Source organism: Rissa tridactyla, chromosome 6 (genome assembly GCF_028500815.1).
Source record: "Rissa tridactyla isolate bRisTri1 chromosome 6, bRisTri1.patW.cur.20221130, whole genome shotgun sequence".
Taxonomy (NCBI): domain Eukaryota; kingdom Metazoa; phylum Chordata; class Aves; order Charadriiformes; family Laridae; genus Rissa; species Rissa tridactyla.
In genome coordinates, this window is record NC_071471.1 from 50,372,916 (window position 1) to 50,391,200 (window position 18,285).

The 18,285-nt window shown below is 35.4% G+C and overlaps 1 protein-coding gene across 9 annotated transcripts in view; it reads left to right on the top strand.

The window, feature by feature from the left end:
• The window catches only part of PPP3CB (protein phosphatase 3 catalytic subunit beta), a 50,798-nt gene that overhangs the window by 21,649 nt on the left and 10,864 nt on the right, over nt 1-18,285 (top strand). For 5 of the 9 annotated variants that reach the window (XR_008466949.1, XM_054205052.1, XM_054205055.1 and 2 more), the window contains exons 6-13: nt 3,239-3,378; nt 3,476-3,553; nt 3,652-3,746; nt 5,400-5,525; nt 7,536-7,613; nt 9,114-9,140; nt 12,096-12,180; nt 13,086-13,183. Coding sequence is in view for 8 of the 9 variants with exons in the window: in XM_054205052.1 (XP_054061027.1) it covers nt 3,239-3,378; nt 3,476-3,553; nt 3,652-3,746; nt 5,400-5,525; nt 7,536-7,613; nt 9,114-9,140; nt 12,096-12,180; nt 13,086-13,183 (727 nt within the window). In the remaining variant the exon portion in view is untranslated. The remainder of the gene's footprint in view (nt 1-3,238; nt 3,379-3,475; nt 3,554-3,651; nt 3,747-5,399; nt 5,526-7,535; nt 7,614-9,113; nt 9,141-12,095; nt 12,181-13,085; nt 13,184-18,285) is intronic. The other 4 variants (XM_054205054.1, XM_054205058.1, XM_054205053.1 and 1 more) reach the window with 2 other exon arrangements.

Genomic DNA, 18,285 nt, shown 5'->3' on the forward strand with positions numbered 1-18,285 from the left:
AAACATCATATACTTGTGGTACAAACATGGTGTGTGAAATGACTTCTGTAAACAGTTGAGACAATTGTGTAATATTACAAGCCTTCTGGTTTATTAGCAGAAGTTCTTATTAAGGAGAGGTCTTCTCTGCAAACGTGTGGGCATAATCATCTGGCATAAGAAGGGAAATCACAGCTCTATTAACAGTATAGGAATCACCTAAGAAAAATTCTTTGCAGACACAATTTCTTCTGGATCATGTCTTTTGTCAGTATTACTGACATTCATTCAGGTGGTGAAACTACGCAAATTAAATGATTATTTTTGCTAGCATAAACTTCTTTCCAGTAGAGGACAGCTGTGACAGGTACAACATAAGAAGGTGTGACACTAAAGCCTAGCTAGAAAGATTGCTACAAGTGCTTCTTATTTCTGGGAAAATGGAAGTTTGTAAAACTTGCAGTAATCTGATTTTTATTCTCTGAACTTCATTTACACAAATGTTCTGATTGTGTTGGTAAAGAGTGTCTCTTTCAGACACGTGTCCATCAACTTAGAGATGCTGTTTAGATGATTTCATTTACACTGCCAGGACTTCTGCTGAAACAAAATTCCAGGAATTGTGATTTTAAGCCTAGTGATTTATAAGGAGGAAAAATGTCCAGAGAAGATTATGGGGGACTCTTTATTTAAAGAAGAGAGATAAAGAATTTTCTTCCTCATTTACAACAGATGGTCATTCTTTTGTTTAGTTCTTGGTGATACTAAGGTTTCTTCAGCAAAGTGCCTTGAAATATATGGGGGCACTACTGGGAATCTGTCTTTATAATACCTTGCTTCCATTCTGTGGTCTGCTGAAATTTTCTTTTCTTTGGTAATATATAAGATGACTGCCACTTTTCACTGGCCTTCACATTATTTTTGGTGCTTTACTATGTGATAGAGATAGGAAAATTAGGACAGATTAATTAAAACTACTGTCTGTATCTTCAAGTACGTGAAACTTCTGTGAAGGTCTTTTGCCTCAAAAGTAAAGCAATTTTAATTTGCTGTACTTTAATCTACCTCCAAGGTTTTGCTACTCCTGAATTTGAACATCCATGCGGAGGTATGATGCACTTTAGTTTAGTAGCCCTAACTGCATAATACGTAGAATTTAATTTAGACTTAAATATCTTATGGTATGTATTTAAAACAATACTACCTATTTCTGTTTTAACAGCAGGTGTAGTGATTCTTATTCTTGAATAAAATTGTCTTTCTCAGTTACCTTAACCGTATTTAGAAATATGTTAAGCTTGTTTGTATTGAGATTCTGTTTTTCCATGGTCACAACGTATTCAGAAATATTTAATCAGTAACAAGTGTTTTGAATTGACTCATGTCCTTCGTTAACTTTCTTGCTGTCCCAATATAGAGAAACCCTTAAGTTGATTATTCTGATTTGATATATGCAATCTGGGTTGAGTAGCTTGCAGTGACATTTTCTTAAATTTTGAGATGTCTTGAGAACCATGCCAGTTGGTAGACTGTCTAGTGAAGGAGACACTGATTTGGTGTGTAAGTATATTTGTTTTTTACAAATTTTTTCCAAATTACTTCAAGAAATGGCTACATTATTGTTCCAATGCTATGAGAAAGTAGTCTGGGAGAGAGGCGGGGTTGTTTGCAGCAACCAAAACTTTTTATTTATAATGTCTCTATCCATTTGGCCCAAGTCATAAGGAAAATCCTTGAAGAATAACTCAAGAAAATTTCTTAGAAATGCTTTCTAGACTTTCAGCCTTCTGTATTGCAGGAAACATCAGTCATCGAACAGTTGAATCTTCCTTGTGTGAATACTTGTGTTAGCTTCTGGACCCAAATTTATTGCTGGAGGTTTAGAAACTTGATGGTTTAATCTACAGAAATTCAGGTACTTGTAGAAGTTGATGGACTGACTTCTTCAATCTGGAAGAAATATTCCATAACGGGTTTATCATCCAGTGTGCAAAATGTTAAACCACTGGATTTTTAATATTGAATAAATTCCAACAACTTCAGTTAATACCTGCCTTGCCATTATCTGGCAGGAATTTGTAAAGATCTGGACCTCTCCACTTATGTTACAGGTGGCAGCCTCGGGAGCTCTGATTTTCCAGGGCATGAGAGAGCTTGGCACTACTGCTGGTTCCATATTTGAATGGATTCCTATGGACCGTTAGACTCAAATTCACCAGGTGCTCACCAAACCTCCCTTCGAACCTGTCACGAAGAGTTAAGTGTTCTCTAGTACCAGCAAAGTCATCTTCTTTGGTATGGGAGGTAAAGTGAGATAAATGCACTGTCCATCAAAGAACTGTTCCTACATTTCTTGGATAAAATCATCTTGTTAACAAACTCCAGCTACATAAAGATCAAAGAGACTTTACATGGAATCTGGGATATCTAATTTCATTTCTGGGACATCAGAGATTGATTGACTGTTACTTAAGCAGGGTGTTTTCCTTTTACGATAACAAATGCGCTGTCCTCCTTACCTCTGCCCCTTTTCACTGTGGTTACTAGGAAAGTTGCAGGCTGCTGAAGCAGGTGTTTCCAAGTGGAAATCTGCAAGGAAGCAGCTAGAGAAAAGAAAACAAAGACATCTCCCAAAATGCTTATGGCCCATTACACCAGGGCTATAGCTGAGAAATAAAGCCTGCATGAAAGAAGTCTAAGAGGGCTAAGCTGGTCACCTCTTCATTACGTTTTTAAACAATCCATTATGGAGACGGGTGTTTCAGGCGTGTTTTTGGTTGGGTTTGGTGTTTTGGGGTTTGAGTTGCCTTTTTTTTTTTGATGATACATTTAGTCTCCTCCAGTCAGTGCTAATTATTCATGCTTTTCTTCTATAATTCCTGTTTTCTCTGCTGTTTCTCTTTGCTAATTCCTGGTAGTGTCTCCAGATTGGTAGATATGGCATGTGCATGAAAAAGGACCATTTTGTTCCTTGTCTGTAACTTGACCTCGTATTACACATATCCATCAGTCTGGAATTTATCTCCCTTCTTTTTACAACTAATAAATCTTATTGCTCTTAACAGGTTTGGTTCTTTTGGCATGCTTCTGCCTTATTTCATGAGGAGGAGAGGAAAAAATACACAAACTACTTCTCTTTGATATGGTTGGGATTTACTGTAAAATACTTGGTATTGATGGATATGTAGTTTAACACATATGTAAAACTTACTGGTTTAATATTCAAAGAGTCTTTGTGCTGTTGCCTTTTCTCAAACAGTTAGATAGATTCAAAGAGCCTCCAGCATTTGGACCGATGTGTGACCTATTGTGGTCAGATCCTTCAGAAGATTTTGGAAATGAAAATTCACAAGAACATTTCAGTCACAATACAGTCAGAGGATGCTCTTACTTTTATAGGTGAGAGTATACTATGACCTATTTGATGTTTTAATGCTGACTCATGCGGCATATTTTAAGAGAATTTGTTTTACTCATAGTTGTTTTCTTTTCACAGCTATCCAGCAGTTTGTGAATTTTTGCAAAATAATAATTTGTTGTCAATCATTAGAGCACATGAAGCACAAGATGCAGGGTAAGTACTTTGTGTCCTCCAAGAAATTATTCACAGTGTAAAATAGAAATTAATTGCTTATTGCTGTAAGATGTAAAATAATCTGTTTGGTTTTGCAGTTATAGAATGTACAGGAAAAGTCAGACTACAGGGTTCCCATCATTAATAACAATTTTTTCAGCACCTAATTACTTGGATGTCTACAATAATAAAGGTAAGAACTTGTTATTGATAACTGTATGTAATAAGAGAATAAAAATGTCTTACTAGATAAGTCATCTAATATCAACAATTTTTTGTCGGGTAAGAAATTAAAGGACAAAAAATATCCATTAATAAAAGTTATATTATGAAGAAGAGTACATGACATAAATGACAATCTCCTGTAAGAGTACCGTGAAGCACAAGTGTGGGCAAACATTTCCTTTGTAAAAATTGTTGCTATTTGGTACTTATGACCGTATTTTCCAGTCAGACAAGGCTTTTCTGTACTGTGAGTTTTCACTCCTTAGTTTGTGAGCTAAGGAAGGCAGGGAGGGAGCATTGATCAGCAGGCTATGCATGAGGTAGTTTGTGTTGCGTATCGTGGCATCTGAGAGTCTAATTCTGGACAGAAGAAATTACATGCGCATGAGCTCCAAGAATTTGAATTGTGGTAGGTACCTTAGTGAGCCAAAACCAAAACTCACCGCGTTTATAAATAGATGGTCACTGGGAAGAAAATGAGACAGGGAAGGTGTGTGTTTTGTGATGGTACAGGGCCACAATGGCCGTGTCTGGGAAATCAAGAAATAACAAGTACTGGTCTAAATACGGATCGCCATGGGAAATGTTATTAGGGAGGTGTAACACGGAAGGAATTAATTTTTGTCCATCCTCCGCTTAAGATAAAGTTGCACAGAAAAAGCATTCTTAATATTGTGGAGCAAGATTTATAAGTCAGAATTACAAAGAGCTTAACTGTGAATTAATATTATTCATACATGAGAACAAAATTCAACAACAGAAATAATTAAAAATAAAGCCTGCTGAAATTCAAGTATGACATTAAAGTATGGCATTTCAAGTATGTGATGAATGAATGATCTCCAAATGTTCAAATAGTGTTCCTTTGAAACCAAGACCTCTTTTGTATTAAATACATTGCATTTTCTCCAACGCACCTCCAAAGAACCACCCCCCAACCCATACCACTTATGTAGGGTCATTAACTGTATAGAGGAAGGTTGTTACTTGCACTGATTGTAAAGTAAAGGAGAAATAAAAATAGCTTCAACTGGTTTTTTTTGCATTTTTTCACCATCTCTGTGGATATTGTGTTTTAAGAATCCTTTTTCACATCAGCTGTTCCCAGTGCAGTGCAAGCTTAAGTATGGTAAAATGTAGTCAATGCTTATTTAGCTTTAGATTGCGTCTGCTTTTCTGCTTTGTTTCTCTGTGCTTCCCTTTCTCCCTGATCTTCTAGATTTCTATGGTTTTACTCAAGGCTTACAATGTGGGAGTACGCATATGAAGAATAAAACCTGAATCTGAATATACTGCTGTTCTGAGTTAGAATTTTGTTAAAGTTGCTGAAATTATAGCTTTTCAGGACCTTTTAAAATCTTTGTTCATTATAGACCTATAATAGGATAGTACAGAAATATACTGACATGTTACATACCATAAACTGCAACATTCGCAATAAAATAAAATCCAAAGTTCTCCATTAGAAATATGTCCTGTAAATACTCTGAAAGAGAATGGAGTATCTCTGGGTTTATTTTGTCTATAGTATAAAACAGAGCTAAAACAACCCTGTGACTTTACATTTATGGTACTCACAAGTTTTAAACATTCGTTCCAAAATTTCTGAATTTTATTCTAGCTGCTGTATTAAAATATGAAAACAATGTGATGAATATTCGTCAGTTCAATTGTTCTCCTCATCCTTACTGGCTACCAAACTTCATGGATGTTTTCACATGGTCTTTGCCGTTTGTTGGAGAAAAAGGTAGGCAAAAGTTACAATCAATGAATTTCTTTTCTTTTTCTCACAGATTCATGATGGGAAGATTATTTTTTTAAAATATATTTACCAGTGAGAGATTAATTGCATAATTTTTGTGAAAGTGGGTATCTGTATTTGTCTTTATCAGGTAGACTTCTCGGATGCTTAATTAGAAGATTTGGTAAAGTTAAACTGATTGGGAGGGGATATTTGGCATGTGAAAATGCCATTTCTGAGAAAGGATAGTCTGGAGTACAACTTGCTCTACAGGTTTTGATTGCTTTCTTCACCTGTTTCAGTCAAGATAGTTAGAGCTGCATCTGATAAAGCAGAGGTGTTAACAGAAATTGTAATCCTCGTTTAGGGTGTATACCTGCATTGTTAAGTAGTACCTTTGAAATACCTTTGAGCCAATATGAAAATTGTTCATATTCTACAAAATGCTTGGGTTATATACGTTATTAATCTTGCATAGTTATAAAGTATGTTGAGAAGTTCACGTAAAATTTTTTCTTTTCTATGTAGTTACAACAGATTGACCTTCATTAAAGATAACTTTGTCAGTTATGATTTTTCTTGTAAAAAAGATAATTTAGCACATTTTTTTTTTCCCCTCTAGAGTTGATAACTCAGAATCTAGGACACTTGGGCTCCAAGTAGTCTTCAGTTAAAAAGCAACAAGGTTAGAGGCTATTTGGGTCTGTTTAAAATCCTTCCATGACAGGAATACTCTTTTTATAAAAGAGATCTGGAAAGCTCTTTAAAATTCTTTGAAAAGTATTCTTGATATGATATATTTATAGTCATATAAACCTAGAATTCTGTATTTGTTTATATTGTCTTTAGTGAGCAGTTAAAAGCAAATAATTTGGACACTTTTTAGTGTGGTTAACCCACTCAATTTTTTATTTGTAAATGGAGGGACCTGGCATTTGAAAGGAGACTTTTGTTTGTATCTCTTACCTCATGATGCAGTGGATAACCCTTTGGTATTGAAAAATATTAATACTGTTTATTTTGCTTTTGTTATCATGCTGGTAATGAGACACCAAGTACTGTTAAAGTTGCTCATTGACTGGAATCATGCTGGAATCATGTTCCTTGTAGTTTGTCTTGCCTTTGAACAAAGACATGCTTCCACTTTTGATGAAGGATACAGTGTCAGTGTTGTCTGGTCTGTGTTGAAAAGATCAAAATCGGAATAATTTGTTTGGTTTTTCATTAGAGAGTAAATCTTTTCCAAGAAAGGAGAAGAATACCATAGCAGATAGCACAGGGATTGTATGAATTAGTTATGAATAAATGTACTCAGCAATTTACAGGGTTTTTAACCATCTGACTGAAGTTCTGGAGTAGTTTTCTGAACACTCTACGGGGAGGAGGAGTTTGACTGTTTTAAGAAAGAGTCTGATATACGTGGGAAACACTGAGTGGCAGAATAGGGACATTCCTGGAGAAAGAAAATACACGCTTTTTGAGACAAGTTCATGTATCCACTATGTCAGTATTCTTACGGAGAGTTTAAAAAGACACGTATTTTGCACCATATTTATATCATAATATTTTTCTGCTTCTACTACATGCCTGCAGGTGCCAGGAATGGAATGGCTTTCTTGTCTTAAACCTAAATTTGGGCAGTCAAAATGTTTTCATATTTAAGTAAATTTTGCATAAAAACTAGCTCAAATACTTGTCCTAATGTAAAAATAGTGATATACAAGAAGAGAATACTTATCTGAAAGAAATTCTTGTAAAACAGGAGATAAAGTTCTGCAGTGTTCTTTGATTGTTAGGTGGTATAACTTCAGCCGCCTATTTTTCTGATATTTTTAAATTCTGTGACAGCACACATCAAGAAAACCACGTATTTTTGAAATCAGATTACTGAGCAATGGCTATGATGTGGAAGTTCATTCACTGTAGTTTCTGGTTATAGACTACTTTTATCTTGTGTGCATGGAAACATTTAAAATTCTACAGGGAATGAATTAAGATTTATTTTTTCCTATACAGTAACAGAAATGTTGGTGAATGTTTTGAGCATTTGCTCTGATGATGAACTGATGACAGAGGGAGAAGATCAATTTGACGGTAGGGTTTACTTTAAGATCTATAGTTCTTTTTAATGGCAATAACTTGCGAAACAGTAGTTAACGTAGAGCGATGTAGTCTTACCTGGAATTTGAAGAAAATGGTCTTCAAATTTTAGTTTAGATAATGGCGGGGGTGGGGCGCCGAGTGGGCAGAGAAGGGAATTGTGGTTTTGTGTTTATAATGGTATCCTTATCTAATTTCTATTTAAAACTGTAACTTTTTGTGAAAAATTCTCAGAATTTGAAACATACTAAATGTACTTGGCTAATATTTAGAATACATTTATTATAAGATCTTAAATTTCTTAACATTGCTCTTCAATAAAGAGTTGATATAGGTGAAAGTTGGGTATGATATTTCTTATGGCAAAGTACTATCCAGAAAGTATGAAATACAAGTTTAAGTCTTAGTGTTGGAGTTTAAAGCGTAAAAGTTAGAAGGAAAACATTTATGTGTACATTGTATAATATGTATTTATGTAATGAATTATGACATCTTTCTGTCATGTAAACTATGATACAGTAAATGGTTAAGGAGGTGTTTGTAGTATGATGATTAAGAAGCAACGTTAACATGAAGACCTAGCATATCGCACTTTGTTTTGTTGGTTTTTGTTTTTTTTTTTTCAGTAGTGCTTAATGCCACACCTAAAGGTTTCTCAGACTTACTTCATTTTATCCAATAACAGAGCTGATTTGGTGGATTGTTTGATGATGGGGGAGGAGGAAGGAAAGTTTCATCAGCCTTTGAGGAACACTAAAGATCATTTATAAAGATATTAGAGAAATGACCCCATTCTTAATGTTTGATGACTACTCTGTTCAAATTCAGTAGCAAAATAGTGTCGTGCTAAGCAGATGTGTGCTTTAGGTTGGAATACATTGGTTATGAGCCACTTGAACTTTGTTGCCATTTAGGTTGTTGCCAGAAGTGTGAAACTTGGAAATAGTCTCAGATGTGATCCTGCAAACAGTTAATTTATGTTTTCCATTCAAGTAATCTTACTAAATTGAGCATAAAGCAATTACACCAAGCATTTGCAGGGTAGGGTTTAGCGGTATTCTGAGACGTTAGGATTTAGGTTGTCCAGCATAAGTGCAGTCATCAGTTGATTGCATATGCCCTGTCTTTAGTACAATAGTTGCAGTTTCCTAATTTGAATTATTTTATTCTTCTGTCTCCTTTAACAATTTTTTTGCTTGATGCCACCTAGGTACTGTCTATGCTTTATCTTTCTATGTGAATGGATTTTTTTTTAACTGTTGACTTTCAAGCTTTCACTTGTTTATCGTCAAATTTTAAAATACACTCAACAATTCCACTTCTTGTTGGATGAATGCATTTTTTAAGTGTTGCAGTTTTCCTTTTTATTTTTTCACATTTCTTCTCCATTCCTTCTTTATTACCACTGCCAAGTTAAATATCTTTATTTTGTTTGTCTCACTCACCTTTTTCTCCATCGTTCACTTCCTTTTTTTCTGGACTCTCCATCTGAAGAGCGACTCATATATGGCAATAAAAAAGGTACAGACCAGACAGAGTAGGAATGTTTTGAAATATGACTTCCTAGACCTGGTAGTATAAGTATTAATGCAGAAAATACCTTTCTGTTGAGAGACACATGTAGTATTTCATTATTATTACCCATTTTAATGGGATGTTTATAAAGACTTGTGTATTTTATGATCAGAAGTCATATTCCAAGACATCTGTCTTTCTGTGCATGAATTTTTTTCCTCCTTTCTTCCATTCCTTTTTTTGTAGAATTTCATTCTTTACCTATTTCTAAAATTTTATCTTTGGTCCTGCATGTGTAGGGAGCGTTCAGTTGTCTGTCTTGCTCTTTAATAATTTTATCGTGAGCTTTTTTTAAGATTGTGCATGGAATGTGTTTATACAGTGTTCCAAAACCTGGTTTGTATAGTACTTTTAGTTTCCTTCAACTGAGATGTCATAAAGGTACTTTTTGGTTGTATGTGCAGTTTTGAAGATGGCTGGATGCAAGATGTGAAAAGCAGCCTACTAACTGAAATTCTTGGTCTATCACCTGGTTTTTGGAAATTCCAGGGTAGATAATTCTGTGCGGAAAAATTCTTCTGACCATTACTTACCTAATAATCAATTTGCTATCTCTATAAATTTGTCACTTCCAGAGAATATTTCTAATACTTGGGAATGCATTAGATTATAGAGATCTTTCCACGGATTATGTGAATTCTTTGGAACATAATAGTATGAGTGTTGACAAATTTGTTTCCTGTGCAGGCATTGGGAATGGAGAATGGGAGATATCTCCTCTAATTTAGGGTGTAATCAGGATGTTCTTCTGCAAGCAGATGCCACCTTACTGTCTCTTCTCTGAACTAACCAGGATCCAGTGGCCACATCAGTGCAGTGCCACAGCCTGCAGTAATATGTTTGGCCTTCTGGCTTGGCTGTGTTTCTTCTGGAGGAATGGGGCAATGAAAGATCATGTTAAAACCCCAAAAACTAACAAACCAAAAACCCCCACTAACGAAACACCAAAACTACCCCAAACCAGCCTTTCTCTTTTTAAGGCACAGGGACCTTCCAGAGTAGAGATGTGGGTGCTAGCACTGCCTGAAATCTTTTCAGCCTGCACTGCGCGTTGCAGCTCTGCAGCAGCGTCGCCCTCAAATGAGTGTAGGGAGGAGGAAGACTGTGGGACTTGTAGGGAAAGACTGATGGTCCCTCGTTTAGCCCCAGCCTTTTCAAAAACTGTGAGTCTCCTCCTCATTCCAGATCCTCAAGCTGTTATTTAATTGTGTTCAAAGAGAGAAAGTAAAAACTTCTAGAATTTTAAAAATTAAAAGTTAAAATTTAAAATAAATTATTTTCAGTAAAAATGGAATGTTTTAGCCTATCCTATTGAAAGTTTTTCCTGAGCCTTCTGGTTTTTGGTCTTGTTTCTTTTTAATTTGGTGTCTGCAGTTCATTAAAATTGTTCCTTTGTCGAAAAAAGCTTTACTTGGTAGTTCCTGGCTTTTTTATTTCATTGAAATGGTTTGTCATACCATGAGATACTTTCATTGTGTTCATAGAAGGATTCTCTCTTTCTCCCTTTTTTTCTTTGTCACTACTATACGTTTTCCTTCTTGTGTGATTTTGTTGTTGTTGTTTGCCCCTATATGCCTTATCTTTTGTATTTTGTTCGGTTCAGGGCGGGAAGTCTACCCACTCTTGTGCAGCTGTGGCCTGAAAAGGGTGACTGTTGTGCTCGAGTGCGTGTGCTCTCCTGTGGAAGCTAAATACTAGTGAGCGGGGATGAAAAAAGGCTTCTTCCACAGCTGCCTTCTTGGAATGGGAACAGAGAAATTTGTGGATATGCAGCTTTTCTCTGCCCACTTCTGTGATCCTCTCTTCTACATTCTTGCAAATTAGTTTGGCATCTTTTTAACAAGCACATTTCTCCCAGGGTTGAAGAACAGTGATATATGGAAGATCTGGAATACCTAACAGAGCTGTCTGGGTTTGTTCACTTTTGGTCCCCTGTGGTTGAATTCAGAGTATAACTGAGTTACTCTTACCTTGGTGTAATTAATATTCTCCTTCCCCAATGGCTGAGGAGAAGTAAGGATTTTAGTTTTGATATCTCCTCATCTGCCTTTACTGTTTTAGTGGAATTGAGGAGTCAGCAAAAGGAGAGGAAGATGAGGGGAAGGATGACTTTGACTTCTATACATTGAAACAAACCAGCAACACCTAGTGTTGGAAAAAGGAGCTTCCGTTTTCATAATGTCAGGGCCGGCAAAGGCGGCTCTCCTTCCCAATCCAAGCCTCCTTTCGGAGTTTGTCTTCACTTTTCTCTGTCACAAATGGTGTACCCCTGCTCTGTGGAGTATGCAGTATTTACTCCAGATCTTTGGTATTTGTAATTTCTGCAAATGATGCAAACCTAAGATGATACGGAACATAGACTTAGGTGGTAAGGGAGGCAACACTGCAATTCTTTGGTGCTTTATTTTGTGGGGGTGTGTTTTGGGGAGTTGACATAAAAACAAGCAAACTATTGTTTTCTCTTGGACAGCTGTTTAAGAATTAGCAACAAATCTTTATTTTTTGTGGCTTTAGTATCTCTTTGGCTTCTATATTGGGCTGTATGCATACATCTTGATACACACAGATGTCAGTGAGAATTTCAAATGTAAAATTCAGGCAAATGAGTTACGAAAGTTACTACACTATAGTGGTGGTAATTTAGATGCTTGCTAGCATTAAGGAAGTCACTGTGAACATCCTAAACTTTTTTGTATGTGTGTTTTGTGGACACAGAGGTGATGGTGGTTTTGATGGCATTCCAAAGCCGTAATTTTATAACTTTGTGCCCTTAAGTGTTTTGGGTACTGGCCTCCTGTGAAGAGAACTGAACTTCAACAGTTGCGTTGAATTTGGTGCACTTTAAAATGGTGAACTTGTAAGTACTCATGAGCTTGAGACTCTCTCTTATTCCATTGAAAGTAGGTACAGCTGCTGCACGGAAAGAAATAATCAGAAACAAAATTCGTGCAATTGGCAAGATGGCAAGAGTCTTCTCTGTTCTCAGGTACTTGCATGACTTCTGCATTCCTAACCCCCCCTTACGTATATTAGGAAAACAGGAAATCTCTTCCAGGATAATGGATGCCAAGTATTTTTCAGGGAGATCATCGTTCTGATGATCATTTCAAGATCATCAGAATCTTGTTTGGCATATTGATGCACCCCGTTGATGTTGGTATTTTTGGTTAAAGAATATTTTTAAGTTATTTTTGAGCATGTTTCAAGAAATTAGAGAACATGATCTTTAGTTTACAAGTTATTTGTCCAATCATAAACTAGTGAATGTTGGAAAGACAATACCAAAATAGAGAAACTGAAATCAAGGCTGTAATGGAGCAGGTCAGGACTGGCTCAGAAAATTTCTGGCATACCAGGAAGTTGAGGTTTAGGGGTTTTTTTTGTTTCAGGTTTTTGTTTGTTTGTTTTCAGCTTTTAAAAAATATCCTTTTCTTTTACCTGTCTAGATCTAGAGATTTCACAATCACATTTACCCAGAATGTATAGTTTTCCACAGACCATAATTGTTCAAATAGGGATAGTTTTTTAAAGTTGGTATTTCCTGAAGCATAGACACTTTGAACAAAATTGTGGATTGTTTTATGGCACTGAGATGTGCTCAGTACCTCATGAGGCATTCAGTGCTAATTTCAAAGCTAATGAGCCCGCATGTGAGCAATTGCTCAGAATTTGGTTCAGAAGTAATGGGTGTTTCTAACTTCTAGGCAGAGGAAGGAGTGGTATGGAATAGAAATATTTTCCCCTTTCTGGTTGTTTGAATTTGAATTTACATTCGGTCTTGCCACGCATAAAGCACAGCAAAAATAGGCTCTCCCTCTCCCCATCCCTTATTTTACTTTAATACAGGTTGTCACGAGTGGGTATTTACGTTTGTGTTTTTTCTCACACCAGGGAGGAGAGTGAAAGTGTGCTGACACTCAAGGGTTTGACTCCCACTGGAATGTTACCTAGTGGAGTGTTGGCTGGAGGACGCCAGACCCTGCAAAGTGGTAATGATGTTATGCAACTTGCTGTGCCTCAGATGGACTGGGGCACATCTCACTCTTTCGCTAACACTACACATAATGCATGCAGGGAATTTCTTATGCTTTTCAGTTCTTGTCTTAGCGGCTGATACAAGCATAGTGTTATGTGTTAATCAGGCAATGTGAAATGGATACTTAACCAGGGTATAAAACTAAAAGCAAATGAGTTCAGCTGTGTCGGGACACATTTTTCAGACTTTGAGCTTCCTTAGTTTACAATTTTTCAGGTGGCGCAGATGCCTGAAGTGGGGTGACCGTATAGATCTGGTATCAAGGCATTTGATCATTACAGATACAAAAATGGCAATGTAATTTTGCATCATTACTTGTCTGCTTTCCATTAAAATGGTTTTATTATAGATGTGTTAGTATTTTCACTGACAATGTCAAGTACTTGTTGATATTAACAAAAAGCTACAAGCTGCAGAGTTCCACGTTATACTCCATTGATAGATTGAAATGTGCTACGTTTTGTACCCTGGTAATTAATGCCAAAGTTTGTTCTCTATGTTGTTTGTCAAATGTTCTATGTATAATTGACCTCCCTGAATTGTCCTTGTAACATGCTGTTTCCTTCCTCTGCAGATGTAGCTGCTTTCTTAGATCTGTCTGTCTCTCTCTAGGTATAGATGTATGTCTGTATAAGTGTTAAAATTAAACCACTATCCCGGACACTTGTCTGTCTCTTGATGTAGAAGCAATGTTGTAGCACCTTGTTTTTGAGGTTTGCTGCATTTGCTGCTGCACGTTGTCCGTGCATTTCGAACAATAATGTACTTGCAAAATATTCAGTAATTGTTATAAAATCAGTTGAGAATAAAGGGATTGAATTTAAAGCTTGTAAATAAATCAAAATAAAAGGGTGTTACTAAGTGTGCATATATTTTTTTTGCATGAAAATAAAAAGAACTCTATACAAAATATACCTGTAATCCGGCTCATTGAATATTTTGTAAAAGGTTTTTCTTCTTTTTTTTAGTTTGTTGAATCATTGGATCATATTTTTCACAAGGCCCATAAATGATTAGGTAGACGTAGGGAGAATGCTACGAGATTGTACCAAATGGATTGAAAGAATGAAGTCCAGGTTTCTGTTCACAATGGTGGATAACTAAAATATACCAGTCTGAAACCGGACTTCATATCAGCAGCACTCTTAACATAAATTATTCAAAGACTTTTTATTGGCCATCTTCAGGCTTTAATAGAAAGTATAAAACTTGTATCGGACCACAGAATTTTATAAGTATTGAAAGATTGTGATATATGAATACCACTTTTTACACAATCAATTTTCCAAGAGTAGCTGCTTTTCTCATTTTGTGATTTAGGCTATTTATTTGAACTTTTAAAATTTTCTACGTAGTTTTTTTTAAAAGCCTTTCACTACATTTTCTATTAAGCTATCAAAGCTGTTTTTTAATAGCTTTGAAACATGAATGTCACATTTTAAGTCATTTTTCAGTGGACATATAATGTCTACAAGTAAGTTTATATGTCCAGTGTATGTATGTGATTGTTTTGTGAATGTCTATAACAAGAAATGGTGTATGTTTCCTAATCCATCCAACTATTCCAAAAGCATATGTTCTAGTTTTAATTTTCGTTGTTTAATAAGGTACTTTATTATGCTTAAAAAAATGAGTCTGCATTCCTCTCACTCATTTGACAGATTTTTATCCGTGTTGCATTACAAATATCAGAGAGGATCAAACTGACTAGAAAATTTTTTTTAACATAAAACATGACTTTTTACCATTACTGAAAATGTGGGACATTTGGAAAGTATGCAAAATGCCTTTTGGATTTTTGTGGGTGTGTTTTTTTTCTTGACTGGAACTTTTGATGGCAATATTCCTTGATGCACTACATTAATATACCTCATTTGTTTTAGTTGTGTTGATTGTTCAAGATAACTCATGCCAACTGTTAGTTCTCCTTAAATTGCAGTAACTTCTTTTTACCGATAAGAATTTTATTGATTCAGTCGTAAAAAAAGTAGAAGCTTTCAAATTATTATGCTCAATTGCAAAGCTAGAAGTAAGCCAAAAATAAAACTTCCCTAATTGACACTTTTCTAAACCATCATAATATCAGTGAATTCATATTCTTGGCAAAAATATGGTCACTGGTAGTATAGAAGTGTTTCTTACTACAAATAGTTAATTACCTTTTGAAGTATATTGTACTGTTGATCAATATACTGTCAATAATTTAAACTAGTCTAGATTTGAGAAAATAAAAGAACATAATATTAATTGTAGTATTTTTTTATTCTAGTCTTTTGTTTGCTTGAAAATTCACAAAATTGACCAATATGTCACGGGTTTTCCAGGTTTAAGTCTTACGAATGCTCGTTTTTCAATGGCACATTAAGAAAAGCTCTAGTCGTGCTGGTTGCTATTGAATCTATAAGAAGCTTTGAAAGCTGTCAGAAATTGGAGTGTGTATCTACGTTTCTCTAGAGAGCTGGGCTGAATTATTTTTTTTTTTATCAGGGCAAGTATATATAGAGGCATATAGATGTAAGTCTCCATGAATGCAGTGCCGATGCAATTTTTGCATATGTGCCTATAATAATTCTTAATGTCAGTAACATATTCTGTACTGGATCTTGGCAGATACCACTACTGTTTTCAGGAATTTTCAGCCGCCCCTGCTGTCTTTTGTGAGATACTGGCCATTCTCAGAGGAGAGAAGCTCGTTGGCGTTTGTCGTCATGCAGAGTAGGGCTCCACACACGTTAGTCAGTCTAATGCGACTGCTGGCTGGGCAATGCTTCGACAGCTTCGTACTGCGAAACAGGGCAGTCCCAGGGTGAGATACAACCTCTAATTACAGTGAAAGGGTTAAACAAAGACAAGTCGGTTAAACAAGATAATTTTGGAAAAAAGTGCAAATCTGCGTCCTATGGAAGAAGTCAATATATGATTTTATTTTTTTTCCCCAGAAATGTATGGATATATTTTTGAAAAACAAATCATAGGTTATTTTTACATAGATTTAATGTACTAGGATAAAAATAGGCTTTGGGAAATCATGGCCTTTGTATGTTTCTAAATTTTTTTTTAATGTAGATTTATGGGGTTTATTATTTATGTTGCTTGCATTATAGTAGCTGAAGTACTGAAGACCATATTAAGTACTGGTTTTTAACGTAGCATTTCCTAGTGACTTATTCTGCGAACTGAGTCCAACAAAATTATTTTCCAAATTGAGTCAACATCTGTTAAAAAAAAAAAACCAGCAACCCAAACACCTAAAGCCTTATTCAGCAACGTACTAAACGCAAGCCTAAATTCAGAATTGTAAGTACTTCCGTGGAAGTCACTTGAACTGGCCAAATACTTCTTTTATCTTTCATTGCTGCCCTTGCTCTTAGTCAGAGGGGCAGTAAGACAGTTTTTCGGTTTTGTCTTGAATGTTGGCAAGGATTTTGTATTGGATCTGTCCCCTAAGTAAAGCTGGAATTGAGGATGGAAATGCCATTAAACCCTGTTGCTTCAAATTTGCTCTCAAGTCAAGAATTTTCTGAGCAAAGACTTCAGGATTACCTGCTACGTTAGCATGATACAGTATTTATTTGGGGTTTATCAGGGTTTACAAATAACTTAGTTTTAATTTAGATGTACCTGCAAAAGAGAATCCAACAAAATTATTTTCCAAATTGAGTCTTTACAGTGTGGTTTTTTAAGTGCTTGTATTTTCCAGTCAGTTTGTTCTGTTATGTCAAGTTGAAAATTATTTTTTTTCTTAACTGTGATGTGTATTCCAAGATCTTTTTGGAATAGTGCTACAAGTAGAATGAACTAGGAGTAAATTTTGAAATTTGTATTTATGACCAAACTACGTAATTTACAGAGATAAATCAGTATTCGTGATCTTTTCAGGGAAAGATTGAAAACAAAGACTTCACAGGTAACAGGAAATGGTGGCAAGAGGTGGTCTTTTTACATAGTTTTGTATTTGTATGGCAAATTGATTACAGTATGAAAGTATGTATTTGGTGACCTTCTAAAAGAATTCTTAAACTAATTTATTTTTACAATTTGAGAAAGTTTCTTTCCCTTAACGTAAACATAAATAACCATCCATTCAAGTGGCTTTTTGATTTAATTCTAGGGTTGCCCTTGGCTCTGTAGATTTAAGTGTAGGTAATATTTTTTTTTTCTTTTTTCTTAACCATGGAATGGGTGATGTGTAGAAGTTAAAACCCTGCATTACTGCTAACTATTCCACATTATTTTAGTAGCACTTAGTGCAAGTATCTGATTTTATTTACTTTTTTAGCATATCTCAGTGGCAATTATAATGTAACGCAACAGTGAGGGTGAGGTTAAAGGCATAGTGCAGGCAATTGAAAAGTCATAGCTGCTGTTTGTCAGATAGGAAAAAAGAAGTAATAAACTTAAGTGGCTTTAAAGAATTCTAGTCTGATCTAATGCCATATTTTCTTATTAGCTTGTTTTCCCAACATTTGCTTGAATACTCTGTTATATTTTTGTTGTTAACAGTATGTATCAAGCACTACACAAGTAGGTTTACCACTACATATGCTATTTTTGGGTAATATTTCTGAAATTGTGGTATTAGAGGCAGGGCACATAGTAGGGGAGGTAAAAAGTTGTTACCATTATTGAAACACTTTAGGTCGTAGTTACAAAGTGTTTTCTTTAGCAAATCTGCCCTAATAGAAAGTTATTTTGATGTCCTAATAACCTTATGTTAAAGCTTTGACTTCTAGAGCTAAAACAATTGTGAAGGATCTTACACCTCAGAAATTACAGCAGATGTCATGGTTATTTAGTTCAAAAAACAAGCAGTAGGCTAGTTTTTTTTTCATATTTGTATTAATTCACCCACCAAGACTATGTTAAATCCAGACCTTCCTGCTGTAGACTTTGTTATTGATTCAATCAACAATTTATGAGACATTGTAAATATGACTTGCACAGCTCAGCTCTTGAGTTACCCGCTTTAGATTAAAGTAGGGTGAGAAATTGAAGTACTAGTTAAACTTCAGGGAGCTAAACATAAAGAGAAAAATAATTTCTTGTTATTAGAAC